The sequence below is a fragment of the Neofelis nebulosa genome, chromosome X (assembly GCF_028018385.1).
Source record: "Neofelis nebulosa isolate mNeoNeb1 chromosome X, mNeoNeb1.pri, whole genome shotgun sequence".
NCBI lineage: Eukaryota > Metazoa > Chordata > Mammalia > Carnivora > Felidae > Neofelis > Neofelis nebulosa.
In genome coordinates this window covers 84,285,739-84,302,652 of record NC_080800.1, presented here as the reverse complement: position 1 = coordinate 84,302,652, position 16,914 = coordinate 84,285,739, and the positions used below count along the sequence as shown (strand labels likewise).

The 16,914-nt window shown below is 39.3% G+C and overlaps 1 protein-coding gene across 4 annotated transcripts; it reads left to right on the top strand.

The window, feature by feature from the left end:
- Nucleotides 1-2,097: 2,097 nt before the first annotated feature.
- Nucleotides 2,098-14,511, top strand: MORF4L2 (mortality factor 4 like 2). Of its 4 annotated transcripts, none has more exons than XM_058712408.1 (4): nt 2,100-2,212; nt 4,945-5,033; nt 11,526-11,630; nt 12,960-14,511. In XM_058712408.1, exon 4 carries the CDS (start codon nt 12,984-12,986, stop codon nt 13,848-13,850), a length of 867 nt encoding a protein of 288 aa, XP_058568391.1. In that variant the 5' UTR covers nt 2,100-2,212; nt 4,945-5,033; nt 11,526-11,630; nt 12,960-12,983; the 3' UTR covers nt 13,851-14,511. The 4 variants fall into 4 exon arrangements, with proteins under 4 accessions (XP_058568394.1, XP_058568391.1, XP_058568390.1 ...); XM_058712407.1 differs by lacking the exon at nt 2,100-2,212 and adding an exon at nt 3,439-3,564; XM_058712411.1 differs by lacking the exon at nt 11,526-11,630 and having other exon boundaries at nt 2,098-2,212.
- Nucleotides 14,512-16,914: the final 2,403 nt, after the last annotated feature.

Here is a 16,914-nt window from a genome sequence, read left to right as displayed (position 1 = left end):
GTGTATAGAGCTATATAGTGTGGCCCACAATAGGCTTTCAACAACCATGTTTCCTCACTATCCTGGTTCCTCCCCCACACATAGAAGAGGTTCAGACATAAACTAAAACAGATTAAGTGTAGGATAGAGAGAACATTTGCGGAATAGAAAAGCAAGAAGGGAAACACTTATGAGCTTTTATGTGATATCTTATTATAGAAAAGAGATGAGGGAGGGTATGAAATCAAAATATTTCCATTTATTTGGTTTGCTTTTCTGCCCTCTACTTGGTGCTCTAGTCAATGTTAGGCAAAGCAGGGAACAAGGTAGGTGTAATGTATTTTGAGGCCCAGAAAGACAAGCTACTATAGCTGAACAACAGAGTACTGCCAAGGGCTTGGGCTCAAGAAGCAGGTAGTTTCAATCCTGACTCCTCCACTTGTATGCACTGAGAAAACAATTGAACACCTCTATACATTAGTTTTTAATCTTAAAATGGGACTGCTAATTTACAGGGTGTTGTACACCTGAAACTAATACAATATTGTATGTCAACTATACTTCAATAAAAAAGGACAAGAATTTTTGAAAAAATATACAGGGTGTCTCAATAAACAGATCATTTACTGTTTTGCTTTACATTCTGTAGCACCCTCTAGTGGAGTGTACAAAAATAAGCATTGCATTTCAGTCTTCCAAAGCACTGGTTTTAACTTCAGTGTACATAGGAATCAGCAGAACACTCTGTTATAACACAGATCACCAAACCCTACCCCTAAGATTTCTGATTCATTAGGTTTGAGGTGGGGCCTGAGCATCTGAATTTCTGACAATTTCCCCAAAGGTGGTAATAATGCAATGCTACTTGGTGTGTCTGGAAAACACACTTGAAGAACCACAGCTCTCAATCTTGCTCTCTCCCCTTTGTGTGTGCACGTGCACATGTGTGCATGTGCACGTGCACACACATGTATGATTGACATTGAAAGATATAATTTTTAGGGGCGCCTGGGTGGCTCACTCGGTTAAGCATCTGACTTCAGCCCAGGTCATGATCCCAAGCTTCGTGGGTTCGAGCCCCCCATGGGCTCTGTCCCAGGTCATAATCCCATGCTTCGTGGGATCGAGCCCCCAGACGGCCTCTGTGCTGATAGGTCAGAGCCTGGAGCCCACTTCAGATTCTGTGTCTCCCTCTCTCTCTGCCCCTCCCCTGCTTGCACTCTGTCTCACTGTCTCCCACAAATAAATAAACATTAAAAAAATAATAAAAATAGATATATTAATTTTTGTTTTTTTGAGTTTTATTGATTCATACCCATCTAATAAGGATTTTCTGCGAGAAGAATATCCATGTAAAGGATATGACACAGCATCTAAACTACAGAAAGCATGCAAAAAGCTGAGGGTCACAGAACATAAATTATTTGCCCAAGGTCTCAGAGCTAGGAAGTAGGGAATTAAAATTAGGTCTCCAGGCACCTGGGTTGCTCACTTGGTTGAGGGTCCAACTCTTGATTTCAGCTCAGGTCATGATCTCACTGTTTGTGAGATCAAACCCCATGTCAGTTCTGTGGTGACAGCACCCAGCCAGCTCAAGATTCTCTCTCTCCCTTTCTCTCTGCCCCTCTCCTGTCCATGCTTTCTACATAAACAAACCTTTAAAAATAAAAGTAAAATAAAATTAGGTCTCTAACTCCAAAGACATTAACAAAGTGTAGCGGTACCACTACAAAAAATAGGGTGCAAACACCCATATTTAATAAAAATGTCAAGATAAAAAGATCAGTTTTGAAAAGAAGGTGCACAGAAAGAATTCTATCTTCATCAGCATCAGGGCCTGGGGTCATTCATCAATTCTGACCCCCCAGAAAAGGCAAGGAGGAAATAAGAGAGGGCAGGAGGGGGGAATTTTTTTTTTTTAAAGGAAACAAGGAAAAACATCTAGATCTATGGCCATAGTCTTCTGCCTGGCTGGACTATTTACAGAAGTTAATTTTTTCCCTAGCAATGAAAGATATATATGATCCCTATAGATTGTGGAATTCAACAAATCAGAAAGAGGGGGAACAAAATCCCATAATTCCAGGCACTAAACAGCCAATCCTTTGCTGGGATTTGGTGGCATCTAGTGGCTGGCTCAAGAGGTATAAACCTCACCCAGAGAACTTTCTGGAAAATTAACTGAGTGCATAATTGCCTGAAGGGCACTGTGCTTGGAGATCAGGACAAAAAGGTAAGAGAGCCTCAGCCCCTACAGAAATTCGGAGTCTGTATAGATAGATAGATAGATAGATAGATGAATAGAGCGCGAGAGTGAGAGACTGAAGAAGGCTGTTACATACAGATATTGCTGGCAGAAAATTGTGTTTGTGCCAAGACAACTGCACCCAACTTTGTAGTTGGGGGATGGGAGAGGATACTAGAGAACGGTAAAGAAGCTGCTCCTTGGAATTGCTAATACGGGATTGGGAGGGTTTGGCTCTTAACTGAAGAACTATGGTTTAGAACAGAATTTTGGCAACAAAGAAAAACGTGGGAGGAAAGTGTATTTTTAGGGTCTGAAATTAAATTGATAGGAGAGACCAAAATATTTCTGGTAAAGGCTCCTTATTGGTTATGGTCGCCTTGACTTATTTTCCTTTTCATTAGAACAATTTTCAAACTCATAGGAAAGTAGAGAACATTCAGTACACAACGCGCGTGCATGAGCGCGCGCCCCTGCTCTGGGACACACACTGGCCCCAACACTAAGTCCCAACGCTAGGGGCGCACCCTTGAGCACACCCACCACCTCCAACACCACGAGGACTGCCGCGCGCGCGCACACCCTAACCCCAGAGCTACGCGAGCTCCCCCGCGCACAAACACAATGGCCCCAATACCACACCCCCACACCCCTCACACACATTAAAAACCCCGCTCTTTTTTTTTTCACTCCGAGAGTTGTGCAAGAGGTTGGGGGCGTGGCCCCAGGATTGACCTCGCGCTTCCCCACTCGCGGGAATCTTAGCTCATTTCCGCCCATCCTGTTTCCGCAGGCCACGTAGACACTTCCTTTCCCAGTGGAAAAAAAAAACCCATAATGCCTCCCTGCAGGAAAAAAAAAAAAAAAAAGAAAAGAAAAGGAAAAAAAAAAAAACTCTGGTCAGGGGAACTCTGGGTCATGAAAATAGGCCACGTGAACACCCTGCCCTATAGACTTATGACCCAACGGCTGTCGCGCTTTTGGTGGGCGGGCTAAGAGCCTAAGAGGGCGAGCGTCATTGGCCAGAGCGCGCACTAAAGGAGAAAGACGATTGGTTTGCTTCCAGCCTTAACCGTGAAGAAGCAGGTTGCTAGCACCCGCCTTTACTGCGGCGAAGAGTCATCGCTGACGTGGTAGGCCTCCTCCAATCATTTGGTTATGGAACATTCTAAAACTTAGACAAGAGGATTGTGATTGGCTGGAGGGCATAAGACCGCCTCCAGGGTGACGTGTCTGCCTATGGATATCAGTTGCCAGAGAAACCTGGCTTTACTATGGCGGTTGGAGGGACGGCAGTGGTCACACGTCGGCTGCTGGAAAGAACTGGATTCTCGTTTCAGGTTTCGGGGTGGGGGTGGGGTGAAAGGGTTGATGATTTCTTTTTATTGCCGCGTATATAGACAAGACTAACATATGGCTTTACAACTGAGCAGAGCCTCATTCAAATTCCTACTCGCCAACGCCCTGCTTGGGCTGGCTCCTGTTCTTTCCGTGTCTTGGTTTCCATGTTTGTAAAATGGTGATAATAATAGTATCTACCTCAGAGACGTTTACCTCAGAGGCTTGTACTGTGTGTTACTGCGTATAAGACAATACCAATGCTGGCTCAGAAAAATATTCGCTATTGTGGAGTGAAAAACCGCGTAACAGAATGAGAAACAATATAAATTATGTAAATTCGTTCATTATATTGCTTTTCCTGCCCATTAACTTCTTCCCTAGGAGAAATTCGAGTTATAAAAGAGACATATCAATTTTTACCGCTGAAATAATTTACTATTTGAGAATTAGCTCAAAATAGCGGGGATTGGAATTTTCCATATTGAAAAGTTTAAAAGGCGGGGGGGGGCGGTGAGGGGAGATGGAGAACGAGAGCGATCAGGAGATGAACCACATGCGATGAGTAGGCCTTGTTTGGATCCTGATTTGAACATACCAACTGTTAAAAAAAGAAAAAAAAAACTGTTTAAGATGCATCGGGAAAATTTGAAGACGGGTTTGATTTTTTTTTTTTTTAAGGAATTGATGTCTATTTTTAGACGTTATAATGGCAGTAATGGTTGTTTTCAAATTGTCTATCTTGTAGAGATATATAGGAAAATATTTGCGGATTAATTAATAAAATGTCTGGGAATGACTTCAAATACGTAGATGACTGGTATTTGCTTCAGAATCTCAGCGGTAGGGGGAAGTGGGGAGGGGTGTATAGATGAAAAAAAATTGGCCCTAAGTTAATTGTTTGAGTTAAGTGATAGGGCATATGGGGTTCCTCATATTATTGTCTTCCTTGGTATATGTTTGACATTTTCCATAATAAAATACAGAAAATCAGCTATTCGGTTTGCTTAAAAAAATCGGAGTTGGGGGGGGGGAGCAGTGGGTGGGGTTATAGATGAAACAAGATGGCCTTCAGTTGGTAATGTTGAAGCTGGGTGACTGTTGTAGGTTTATAATACTCTTCCTTCTACATTTTTATTTATTTGAAATTATCCTTAATAAAAAGTATAAAAAAGACAGTTACTTTATTGAAAATCAGGATAAATGTACAGTAAAGTAAATTTGAAAATACAACTACAAGAAGGGAAAAAGAAACATTTGCACATTATTTATCAGCTATGGTATCCTTTGTATGTGATAAAATGCACTGGTTGATAAAGAAAAAAAGGTTCTCATATGTTTTTATTTTATGTCCTTTTCTGTCCCCTTCTTTGACCTTCCAGGCCATCATCAGAAAAGCTAAGTTTGCTGTATAATAAGGATCAGAAGATCTGATCCTGGTTGCAGAATCATCCCTGATTACAGAATCTGGGTGAGTCCCTCTCTTCTTTTGGCCTCAATTCTCAAACAAGATAGTTCCACATAACCTTCCTAACTGCCCAGGAATATTTTGAAGATTGATAAGCACCTATCTGCAAAAACACTCTAAATTCTAAGAAGGGAAGGATGAGGCTAAGTCCAGTAGTGCTTCCAGTATAGTAAGTGCCTAAACAACAGAAGGCTGTGTAATGTTACATTCTTTGATAAGAGATACTACAATATTATTATTATTATTATTATTATTTTAATTTTGTTTCCTCCCATGTACAGCATAATTTAGTGGTTAAGGGTAAAGACTAACTTCTTTAATTTGAATTTTGTCTCTGCCACTTACTGTGTGATCCTGGGCAAGATACTTAACTCACTTTGTCCCTAAATTTATTCATGTGTAACATAAAGATAATTATTCCTATGTCATAGGATTTTTGAAGGGATTACATGTAAAGTACCAGGACAGTGCTTGGCACATACAAGTGTTTGCTTTAATAATAATTATGGCTTTGTTAGTCCTTCTGGTACATCCTGGTTTACACACACATACACTCTTACACTTCTAAAAGCAGTGAATAATTCTTTTTGGAAATATAAAACAAAGTTAATACTGTTGGTTTCTTTCCTGATTTTCCAGAAGCAGCAGTTAACACTAGAACTGAAATCTGAAATTATGACTTCTGGCTTATCCTAACAATCTAGAAAGATATTGAGTATATTGATCATATTTATTTATAAGGGAATTTCCAGGAGCTATAATTTTAACTAGGAAATCATAAACATTCAGTCTGCTAACAGCTTTTGTGTCATTCCTCCTTTGTCTCAGACTCAAACAATAATGTTAAACATAAAGGAAGTGTTCCAAGATCCAGAAGAGAATGGATATAAATTAACTGTAATGGTATATGTGCTTTTAAAGGTTTATTTCAACAAACCATAGATGTTTACGCTCATTTGTGACACACCCATACCAAAAATGTTAGCCTTTGGAGTCTGCATTCCTAAATGGCCCATTACTTGCATGAGAAGATGAAGGAAGGTTTTTCCAGTCACTTGAAAGCTTCATTTTCCCATGGAGTCACTATATTTTCCTTATTTTTTTTTCCCTTCTGAAATCTAGGCTGCATAGGAGGGCGCTGCCCTGGTGGAAAAGATGCAGTAGATGGGTATGCACACCCACAGAAAAAACACCTATACAGAAGGCCTTTTGGGGAATGATTAAGGGCAAAAGGGAGGGAGGTGGGCTCTTAGGCCAATAGGAGCTCAGAGAAGGCAAGGTCCAGAGTATCCTGAGATGAAAGCCTCAAAGAGTAAAAGGACCTTGACCTATGCCTCCAAGGATGGGTAGAACCTAGAAGTGGGGGGAAGGAAACCAGTCTGAATGGTGTGCATACAAAATGTATGATACACAGTGATAATTCACTGAAAAGTTCAGCTATGTGTGAGATCCAAGGATAAGAATAGATCAGAATATGTTTATGAGTTTTAAATCTATAATATAAATTTTTAGTCATGTAATTGACATGTGAATATATTATCCTTAAAATGAAAAAGTTTAAATGTTACAGAGTAGGTTCGAGTTTCCATTTCTTCACCACCCCTGATTCTCTTAACTTTCTCCAGAGTTAACCACTATTATCCGTCCTTCTAGATCTCTAAATTATGTATCTGTTTAAAAACATATATGGATATCCATATATAAAATACTGTTTTGTGTTTTCTTTTACATAGACTTGGTATGTTCTAGGTATCGTTTTGCAACTTACTGTCTTTATTTAGCTAATTGTCTTGGCTGTCTTCATGTTCATTCTTAGAGTTCTATTTAATTCCTTTCACAGTGGCATTCTTTTAACTAGCATGTTAATCCATCTCATGGGTAAAGCACATTTTATCTTTCTGAATTACTAGTGATAGTCCTCTAGGTTGATTCCAGTGTTTTTGCTACTTCAAATAATACTTCCAACAATCAAACATAATTGGAAACCATTTACAAGTGTTATTCTAAGGTAACATTTATATCTTTATGATAATTAAACCAATGTGATACTGATGTGAGAACAGAGGTCTCTATGACAGACCAGGTGACCTAGAAACAATGATAACCTTTAAAAATTGAATAATCAAAAATCAATGGGAAGAGAGTACCTTAAGAGACCCATGTTCATCTAAAAATTTAGAATGTTCTATAATAGCATTTTAAATCAGCGGGGAAAGGATGGCCTCTTTAGTAATTAATATTAAGAAAGGTTATATATTTGGAAGAAACTATAAAAATACCAAGAAATATAGGAAATCGTTTTTAGAATATTGATTTGGAAGCATTTTACCTAGACATAACAAATGCCAAAGTTCACAAAAGAAAAGGTTGACATATTTGTGTGTGTATACACACACACGTGCACACAGAGACCCACTTAGAAGGAAAATGAGTTTGGAAAAAATATTTCCAACATACCCAAGAAAACTTAGGATTTAATTATTAGAAATCAATAAAGAAAGCAAACATTCACATAAGAAAAACATCACATGAATGTATGAAAGATGCTCAATATCCCACATATTCAAATAAAATATTACTGTATACTGGATAAGCAAAACAAAGTTTTTTTCCAAAAGATGTTTATCCAGTGTTGCTGAAGGTTTAGATGAATGAACTTTAAGGTTTTTGCTGGGAGTACAAATTAAAGCAGTTCTTTATAAGTTGAATTTGCCTCTATCTCGTCAGAACAGTTCCACTTCTGAGAATAATCTTGAAGTCCCTAATTCTCTAATATATCTGTCCACTTACTTACATCTATTATAGCATTTCTGTAATAATGAAGTATCAGAAACACCCTAAATGTTCATTAATAAGGAACTGGTTAAATTCTGGCACGGAGATTATACAGTAATGTGGATATTAAAAAGAATGACAGGGCGCCTGGGTGGCGCAGTCGGTTGGGCGTCTGACTTCAGCCAGGTCACGATCTCGCAGTCCGTGAGTTCGAGCCCCGCGTCAGGCTCTGGGCTGATGGCTCAGAGCCTGGAGCCTGTTTCCGATTCTGTGTCTCCCTCTCTCTCTGCCCCTCCCCCGTTCATGCTCTGTCTCTCTCTGTCCCAAAAATAAATAAATGTTGAAAAAAAAAAAATTAAAAAAAAAAAAAAGAATGACAGATGCCCATGTTAAAGTAGGAAAAGGTATGGGGCAGTAGGTCTCACTTTGCCAAGTCAAATGTAAAATACACATTTAGTTTTAAAGGTATGTTTTGTGTGAATATGTATATAAAATTTGAAGTCCTGCACACTCCTGGGATTGGGGAAGGGAAGTAAAGGGAGAATTCCAACATCATTATGTGTGTTGGTATTTACACACATGTAAAAGAAATATTACCCCAAAATAGTGCCACAAAATTAATTACTTGGAGAAAATAATACAGGCTTTTCAGTTCATAACTTACAAAGTAAATTCTGGGTGGATTAAGGAATTAAAATATAAAATATCCATTAAGATGACCTGTTTTAACAGTGGAAGGAAAAACTAACATGTCATTATATAAAACTTTAAAATCATAATATCAGACACTATAAAAGCACACTAGGGGAAATATTTGCCCCAGAATGACAACTCTTGATAAAGAGCTCCTATAAATGTTGAAATCACTATAAGAATCAACTGGGCAGAGAACAAGAGCCATATATGTATGGCCAATAGACACCTTAAATGTTGAAGCATCACTAAGAAGCTGAACAGCTAAACATTTTATCAAATTTTATGAATTTTGTAAATGAGACTAGCCACTGCTGACGAGAGTATGGGTGTGATAGTTTTACGCACTACTTGTAAAGTTGGAAATTGGTATAGCATGGGAGAGTAATTTGATAACCTGTTATTCCCTCTTGACCTACTACATCTGCATCTGGAAATGTTAATAGGAAATGAGGACAAAAATGTTTTAATAGTTACTACAGGGTAAACTGAGGGGGAATCACTTTTCCCTTAAGGGGGTGCTTTAAGGTATGGCCATTTAATAAAATACACAGCTCTCAAGATCCTTGTGTATTATAACATTGTATGGGAAAAATGAGTTGTAGTTACAAATTTTTTTAAAGGGAAGATCTAGGATTTGATACCAGTATTAGCTTATATCTGTTTAAATATTTACACAAATTAAAAATAGAAACCTAGGGCAAACGTACAAATGTGTTTTCTCAAAGGCTGGCCTACCCTAGAGCTGACCTGTAGAGAACAAGTGAAAAAATATTTGATGATTTGTCCCTGATTTGCTTCCATTTTCTTCATGTGTTGAATCACTTGCTTTGATTCACTGTTGTATACCCACCAGGGACCTAAGTGCTGCTCCATAATATGTGAGATAAGTATAACACAAGGCCTGTGACAAATAGGGATTAATGGTGTAGTTCTATAAGTAAAATTAGCATCAGCTTCATATCGTACTGGAGACGGGAGAGAAACGGGCTAGAATTGGAGATTTAAGGAAGAGATAGGATTTCTGTGGTATTTAGATGAAGGAGATGAGGGAGCATGATGGGAGCAAAGAGTAGGCATGCTAAGTCAATAAACAATGTTAATAAAGCCTGAAACTCAAGACAAACTGGCGAATCTACAGTGCAAACTTTTTAAATGGGTGTGCACAGCACATCTATCCTTGATCATGGAGAAGTGTTAAGCTGGTAAGAGTGGTACAAAGTGCAAAGCTATCCACAAACTTGTACTACAAGTAGGAGCAGACATCAAAAGGACAGGTATTCCCTTCCTTTGATGTCTGGTTTCTGACTTTCAGGTAGTAGTAATTTGATCTGTAGGATATTCAGATGAAAATAAGGTACTGAGACAATTCCTAGAAAGGCTGTTTCCCTGGCTTTATTCACTCTGGTCACAAACCTTGACTTGTGGTACATGTATTTTTCTGTATAATGGCAGATACTTCATTGAGACTTCATAAGAGTAATATAAGAATTTGTGGAGAATGACAACTCACCCAGTTAATCAAACAGGTAGAATTCCTTTTGGTAGTTTTCCTATGAATGAATATATGTGATTAATTCCAAGGATGTATGGTAGGTTCAGCTATCATTTTCAAGTTCCTCAGTAAGGAATTGCTAGTACCAGTGAGACTTCCAAAATACTTCCTGTCCAGCCTGGCCTTACTTCTCTGTTTTACACAGTCTGGGTGGCTGGCACTGGCCCATCTTGCTTTCTTTAGTTGGTATTTTAACTGTCCCCTTGTTTTGTGAAAGTTCTGCAATATAGCAGTTCTGAGGTGGGTTTTCTGGATTTCACCTATATTAACTAAATTCTCTTAAAACGTCAGATACTGTGTCCCTTCTATCCTGGTCATAATGACTTTTTTTTTTAGAAAAATATTTTTGTAAGCGTGATAGCTTGCAATATATGCCATGACACACTAGCTGCTTTCTGATCCTTCACAGAATGTCTGTATATCCCTCTCAACCAGAAGGTTTCTGACTCCCACAGGGTCAGTAACTGTATTTACAGGTTTTGATGCTCTCTGAGGGCCACCTTTGTCCTTTCTGCTCAGAGCTTTGTGCCCTTTTAGTTAGAGGATATCATTTGCTTAATGAAAGCTCTAGCACCCAGGTTTGTCTTCCTAATAACTGGTTTCCTTGATTCAAACTTCTGGTTGTCTAGCATTTCTTACCTCTTCTTTCCCCCCTCAGAGTTTCCCTGATATCTGCTCAACATCGTTTTAAGGTCTAGGGATTGGTTGAGGGGCTTTTTCTGTGGGTGAAAGGCCACAGTTACCAGAGAAATCTGGTTTAAGGCTGATCCACCCTCATCCCTCATTTTTTTCCCAGAGATTACCCTGATTTTAATCTGGTATTTATTCATCTAGATACTTTCCTATGCATTTATGCATATCAGTTTAAAACAGGAATTTGATCACACTCACTGTTCATAAGAACTGTGTGAGACTGATAGTTATTTTTCAGCCTGTGCTATCTATCTCTTCAGGATCCTATTGTACATACTATGCATTATGCCTGTTTACCTAATAGTACAGAATTGAACATCAGAACCATATTGGTACATGGTTCTCTTAATTCATTTGAATGTTCTTCCATAGTGTGCATACGTAATTTATGTTAGAAGAAAATTTAGGTGTTCCAGTTTTTCAGTATTAGAAATGCCACTGCAGTGAATATCTTTGTATCCATACTCACATGTATTCCTGTAGCTGTTGTTTAGCCACGTTGTATACAAGCAGTTCTTAACAAGAACCTGTGAAGGCTAGGGGGTAATTTGCTTCATTCCATAGATGAGAAAAAGAGGCCAAGTGAGCTTACATATCTTGCCTAAGTCCTCACAACTGATAAATGGCAGAGCCTAATTGAAGTAGAAGTATGTCTAACAGTGGAGCTCATATATTTTCTCTGATATTACAGTCGTAAACCACAGTCATAAAATAAGATTACTTTTTTCTGTATTCTTTCACAAAAGTTCATCTTGACAGGTATCTGTTTTCCTTTCTAGTTTGTGTCTCCCACCTTCTCCTTCCAGACTATCCCAGGAGATCTAGGAGGTTCCATCTAGGAAAACATTAGGAGTTCTTGGAAAGGAAAGAAGGAAGAGGATTATGTAAGTCAAAGAAATTACTTCATCTGTCACACTGTAAGAATCATAGAACACTTTCTTTCAGCTTTACCTTATTAGCCCTCTCTGCTGCATTTTATCCCAATTGCTTCTTGAAACTCTCAACTTCTTTGGCTTCCAAAAGAACATTCTTTTAATTCTTCTGTTGCTGCTCTGACCATTTTTGTTTTGTTTTTGGTCTCTGCTCACTCCTTATACGTCAGTCTTTTAGGTTTTTCCAGTATTCCATACTTTGGTTCAGTTTTTTTTCCTCTTCATGAATGATTTTGATGGCTTTCATAGCTTCTAGTAACAGCTATATGATTACTCTCAGATCTCTATTTCTGGCTCTGACCTTTAGCTGCGTTTTAAAGTTAAATATATAACTGTACACCTCACACTTAATAGATCCAGTACTGAACTTCTTTCCTCTCTAATCCATTTCCTCCTCTAGATGCAGTTTCATGTGATAATACTAATGACCTAATCATTCATTATCAAAACCTGGGAGTCATCACTGACTTCTCCCTCACTGATATATCACCTCCTCCAAGTGATTTCAGCTAATACTGAAAGTTGTGTCATGTACCATTTCTTGTTTACTCCTAAATACTATGTGCCTATTACTATCATTGTACTAACCTCATTGTTTTTTAATTGCCACTTTAGATATTTGAATCCTTAACACCTAGCATAGTAGCTGTCCCAAAGCAGATGTGCAATAATGTATGATAGCTAATTCAATGGATGGATTACTTATTTCCTATTATTTTATGGCTGTTTCTAAACTCATCATCAAAATCAGTGTTTTTATTAATTCATTAATTACCCAGGCTTAAAATTACACAGCTACCTTTGACTCCTCCCTCTCCTTCATTTACCAAGTTTTGTATTCAGTTTTTCTGGACTCTGTCATCACTCTAGTTCAGGCCTACCTGGACTCCTGCAGAAACCTTTACTGTTACTCATTTTGCCTTTAGTCAGCTAAAGTTCATCTTGTCCTTTTTCCTGTTCAGAGTGTTGAATTTGACCTCCACTGCCTTGTGTAGTTTCTTTTCCATTTTAATTCATTATTTGTTTAAAATTATAATCCTGTCTTTTCAGTGGCACCAAAAAACTAACTTTTGGGCAAGTCTGATGAGTGATTGGATGGTTAAGAGTAGTGGTTAGTAGTGAAGATCAGAGAAAGAGGGTGGAGGTAATAAGTCACTTATACATGATCCTGAATTAGGATTTGAGATCCAAATTCCAAGAGAATAACTTTTGTTGTACTAAGCACAGTGTGTTAAAGGTCACTATAGAAAACAAACAAGTAAAATGCTTTATGTATTACAGTGGTTGGAATAAAAACAGGGTTGAATGAGTTCCAGAAAGCAGGGTTCTCAAACTCGTGGACAACAATCTGCAGAAGAAGACAACTTCAAAAAACCAAGTAGAAGCAATATGCAGAGAAGTAAGATGAGAGGGGCCTCTTCAGGAAAGAAGACCGCTGGTTCACAGCAGAAGAATGTGGAACCAGCTCTCCCAGGCAGATGGGGGGGTCGCTCTGCAGAGAACCCCCCTTCAGGATCAGTGAGGAAGACAAGAAAGAACAAACAGAAGACTCCTGGAAATGGAGATGGTGGCAGTACCAGCGAAGCACCTCAGCCACCTCGGAAGAAAAGGGCCCGGGCAGACCCCACTGTCGAAAGTGAGGAGGCATTTAAGAATAGAATGGAAGTTAAAGTGAAGATTCCTGAAGAATTAAAACCATGGCTTGTTGAGGACTGGGACTTAGTTACCAGGCAGAAGCAGCTGTTTCAACTCCCTGCTAAGAAAAATGTAGATGCTATTCTGGAGGAGTACGCAAATTGTAAGAAGTCGCAGGGAAATGTTGATAATAAGGAATATGCAGTTAATGAAGTTGTGGCAGGAATAAAAGAATATTTCAATGTGATGTTGGGCACTCAGCTGCTCTACAAATTTGAGAGGCCCCAGTATGCCGAAATCCTCTTGGCTCACCCTGATGCGCCAATGTCCCAGGTTTATGGAGCCCCACATCTACTGAGATTATTTGTAAGAATCGGAGCAATGTTGGCGTATACGCCCCTTGATGAGAAGAGCCTTGCATTATTGTTGGGCTATTTGCATGATTTCCTAAAATATCTGGCAAAGAATGCTGCGTCTCTGTTTACTGCCAGTGATTACAAAGTGGCTTCGGCTGAGTACCACCGCAAAGCCCTGTGAGGGTCTAGTGACCACTCACTGTTATGTCTGGTATCTGTAAACACTCTTTGTTCTTAGTCTTTTTCTTGTATAATTGATGTTCTTTAAAATTGTTAATGTATAACAGGGCTTATGTTTCAGTTTTGTTTTCTGTTTTGTTTTAAACAGAAAATAAAAGGAGTGCAAACTCCTTTTCTCATTTCAAAGTTGCTACCAGTGTACGCAGTAATTAGACAAAGAAGAAACATTCAATAGAATATTTTATTGCCTAGTTGACAACATTGCTTGAATGCTGGTGGTTCTATCCCTTTGACACTACACAATTTTCTAATATGCGTTAATGCTCCATGACAAAATGCCCTGATTCCTAGTGCCAAAGGTTCAACTTAATGTATATACCCGAAAACCCATGCATTTGTGCTCTTTTTTTTTTTTATGGTGCTTGAAGTAAAACAGCCCATCCTCTGCAAGTCCATCTATGTTGTTCCTTAGGCATTCTCTCTCTGCTCAAATTGTTGAAGGATGGTGGTTTGTTTCATGGTTTTTGTATTTGAGTCTAATGCACGTTCTAACATGATAGAGGCAATGCATTATTGTGTAGCCACGGTTTTCTGGAGAAGTTGATATTTTAGGAATTGTATTTCAGATCTTAAATAAAATTTGTTTCTAAATTTCAAAGCAAGTATTTTGCAGTGTGCCTTTAATATTACTGAGAACAACAAGTCAGCAAGCCCAGGAAAGCTCTCGATGATATCAAAGGAGAGTTCTGACTCCTGGTAAAAGAATTCCTTTTTCTTGGGTGTGGCAGCCAGGAATATGCTGTCATGCCAGTTCCCCTCCCCTTCCCTCATTGTGGCTTCTCAGAGTGTGATTGCTTTCAGTGCTGCTTGTAAGAGCCAGTTTTGTTCCTGATGCTGCTTGTCCCTATGAGTTGGGCTGGTATAACAGGATATTTAGTGGGTACTATAACAGTCCCTTATGCTTAATGCAGAGCTTTTTTCTTTCCCACAAAAGGAAACATGGGCAGCCACCTTCATATATGATCAGAAATACTTGTAGATTTTGGACCAAGGATGGCAGCTTTCCCTAGTTCCAGCATTGGGGTTATAGTCCCTGTTTTTATAATCCCTTAGACATAACAGTGGGAATCTATAGAATAGGGGATTTACCAAGGAGGATTGATGTTGGATGCCTACGATTATAAATTTATTCTAGGGTCCCCTGGGTGGCTCAGTCGGTTGAGCGTCCAACTTCAGCTGAGAGTCTGACTTCAGCTCAGGTCGTGATCTCAGGGCTCTTGGGTTCAAGCCCGGTGTCGGGCTCTGCTGACAGCCTGGAACCTGCTTCAGATTCTGTGTCTCCCTCTTTCTCTGTCCCTCCCCCACTCACACTGTCTCTTTCAAAAATAAATCTAGCATATATGGAGATTTCCCAAACCAAGTTTTGTTTCATGAATTAGTGTTTTTGTTTTCCTTCAAGTGTTTATTTTGAAAGAGAGAGAGAGCACGAGCAGGGGAGGGGCAGAGAGAGAGGGAGACAAAATCCCAAGCAGGCTCCACAGCATCAGTGCAGAGTGCCATGCTGGGTTCAAACTCACAAACCAGGAGATCATGACCTGAGCTGAAATCAAAGAGTTGGATGCTTAACCAGCCACCCAAGTGCCCCGACAGTATTTTTTACTTTAGAGAAAAAATGTATTCCGTGGTTACTGCAGAAATTTTAGAAAATACAGTAAGAACAAATCTGGAAGTAAATCCTGTATAATCCAACTGGATCAGTCAGGGTCCCAGCAGGAAATAAATGGGACTCAAATGATGTGAGAAGTTTAATAGAGAATTTTTTCCAAGTTGTCAGCAAAGGAGTAAACTTGTGGTGCATGTTAGTTTGCCAGGGCCGCCACATCAAAGTACCACAAACTAGATGGCTTAAACAACACCAATTTATTTTCTTATAGTTTTGGAGTCCAGAAGTCTAAGATCAAGGTTGGTTTCTTCTGAGGCCTCTCCTGGGCTTGTAAAAGGGTACCTTCCTGTGATTTCCTCTGTACCTATGTCCTAATCTCTTCTGGAGAGGCCTAATGACCCCGTTTTAATTTAACTACCTCTATAAAGATTCCATCTCCAAATGCAGTCCCATTCTGAGGTGCTGGGGGGTTAAGAATTCACAATATGAATTTAGAGGTGACAGAATTCAGCCTCCAATATGATGTTATTTGTAGGCAAAGAGTAGAGTAGGAGGGGAGGGAGTGGGAGGTGGTGGTGTAGAGGAGGGGTGGGAGAGAAACGGGGGGAGGGGAGGAATGGGGTGGGAGTGGTTACTGGATGGTAAGACAGCTGTGTGGAAAGAGCCACCTGACAGCAGCTGTGATCTTCAGGATGCAGTTAGCTCATAGAGACCTCAAAGAATCCAGGATGGCACAAAAAACAATACCTGAATTCACCTTCTGGGTATTACCCTTTAACCAAACTGGAAACCAAAGGGCAAGGAAGACTTTTGATGTAATGCATATTGGTAAGCCTGGGGGACACAGAGCAGGGGGGAAATACGGGGACAACTAAGATTTCTAGCACACTCGTACCTGAAACTATAGTTCATACTTTGCCACATGGTCTTAAAATTATGTCCTTTGAGGGACCTAGAGCCTGGCTAACTAGAAGAGTTCTCAAGGACTCTTACACATTCAGAGGACAATTTGTATAACAGTTCATACATTCACAAAACACTGTAAGAGATTGTTTTCTTTGTTATTGAAACTTTGAATAGGAGGCATAGCAAACAGATGGATCTTAGCTCACACACTTAAAACATATTGGGAATATCACATTTCAAAATTGCCTTTAAATGAACATAAATAAGACTGATGTTTAACTGTAGCATGTCAGTGGGATATCCACTTCAGTTATTAAGGATTCCCTATCTTTATGAGATGTACAAATATCCTATGGTCTCATCTAGCACCAAAGCTTGAGATTCCCCATCATCATGTTTGTCCACACTGGTTAGGGATCAGATGTTCATTTACTGAATTGGCACAATTTCTTCAGATCCCTTGTTCCTGCTGCTTCTATCCAACCCTCTGGATAGG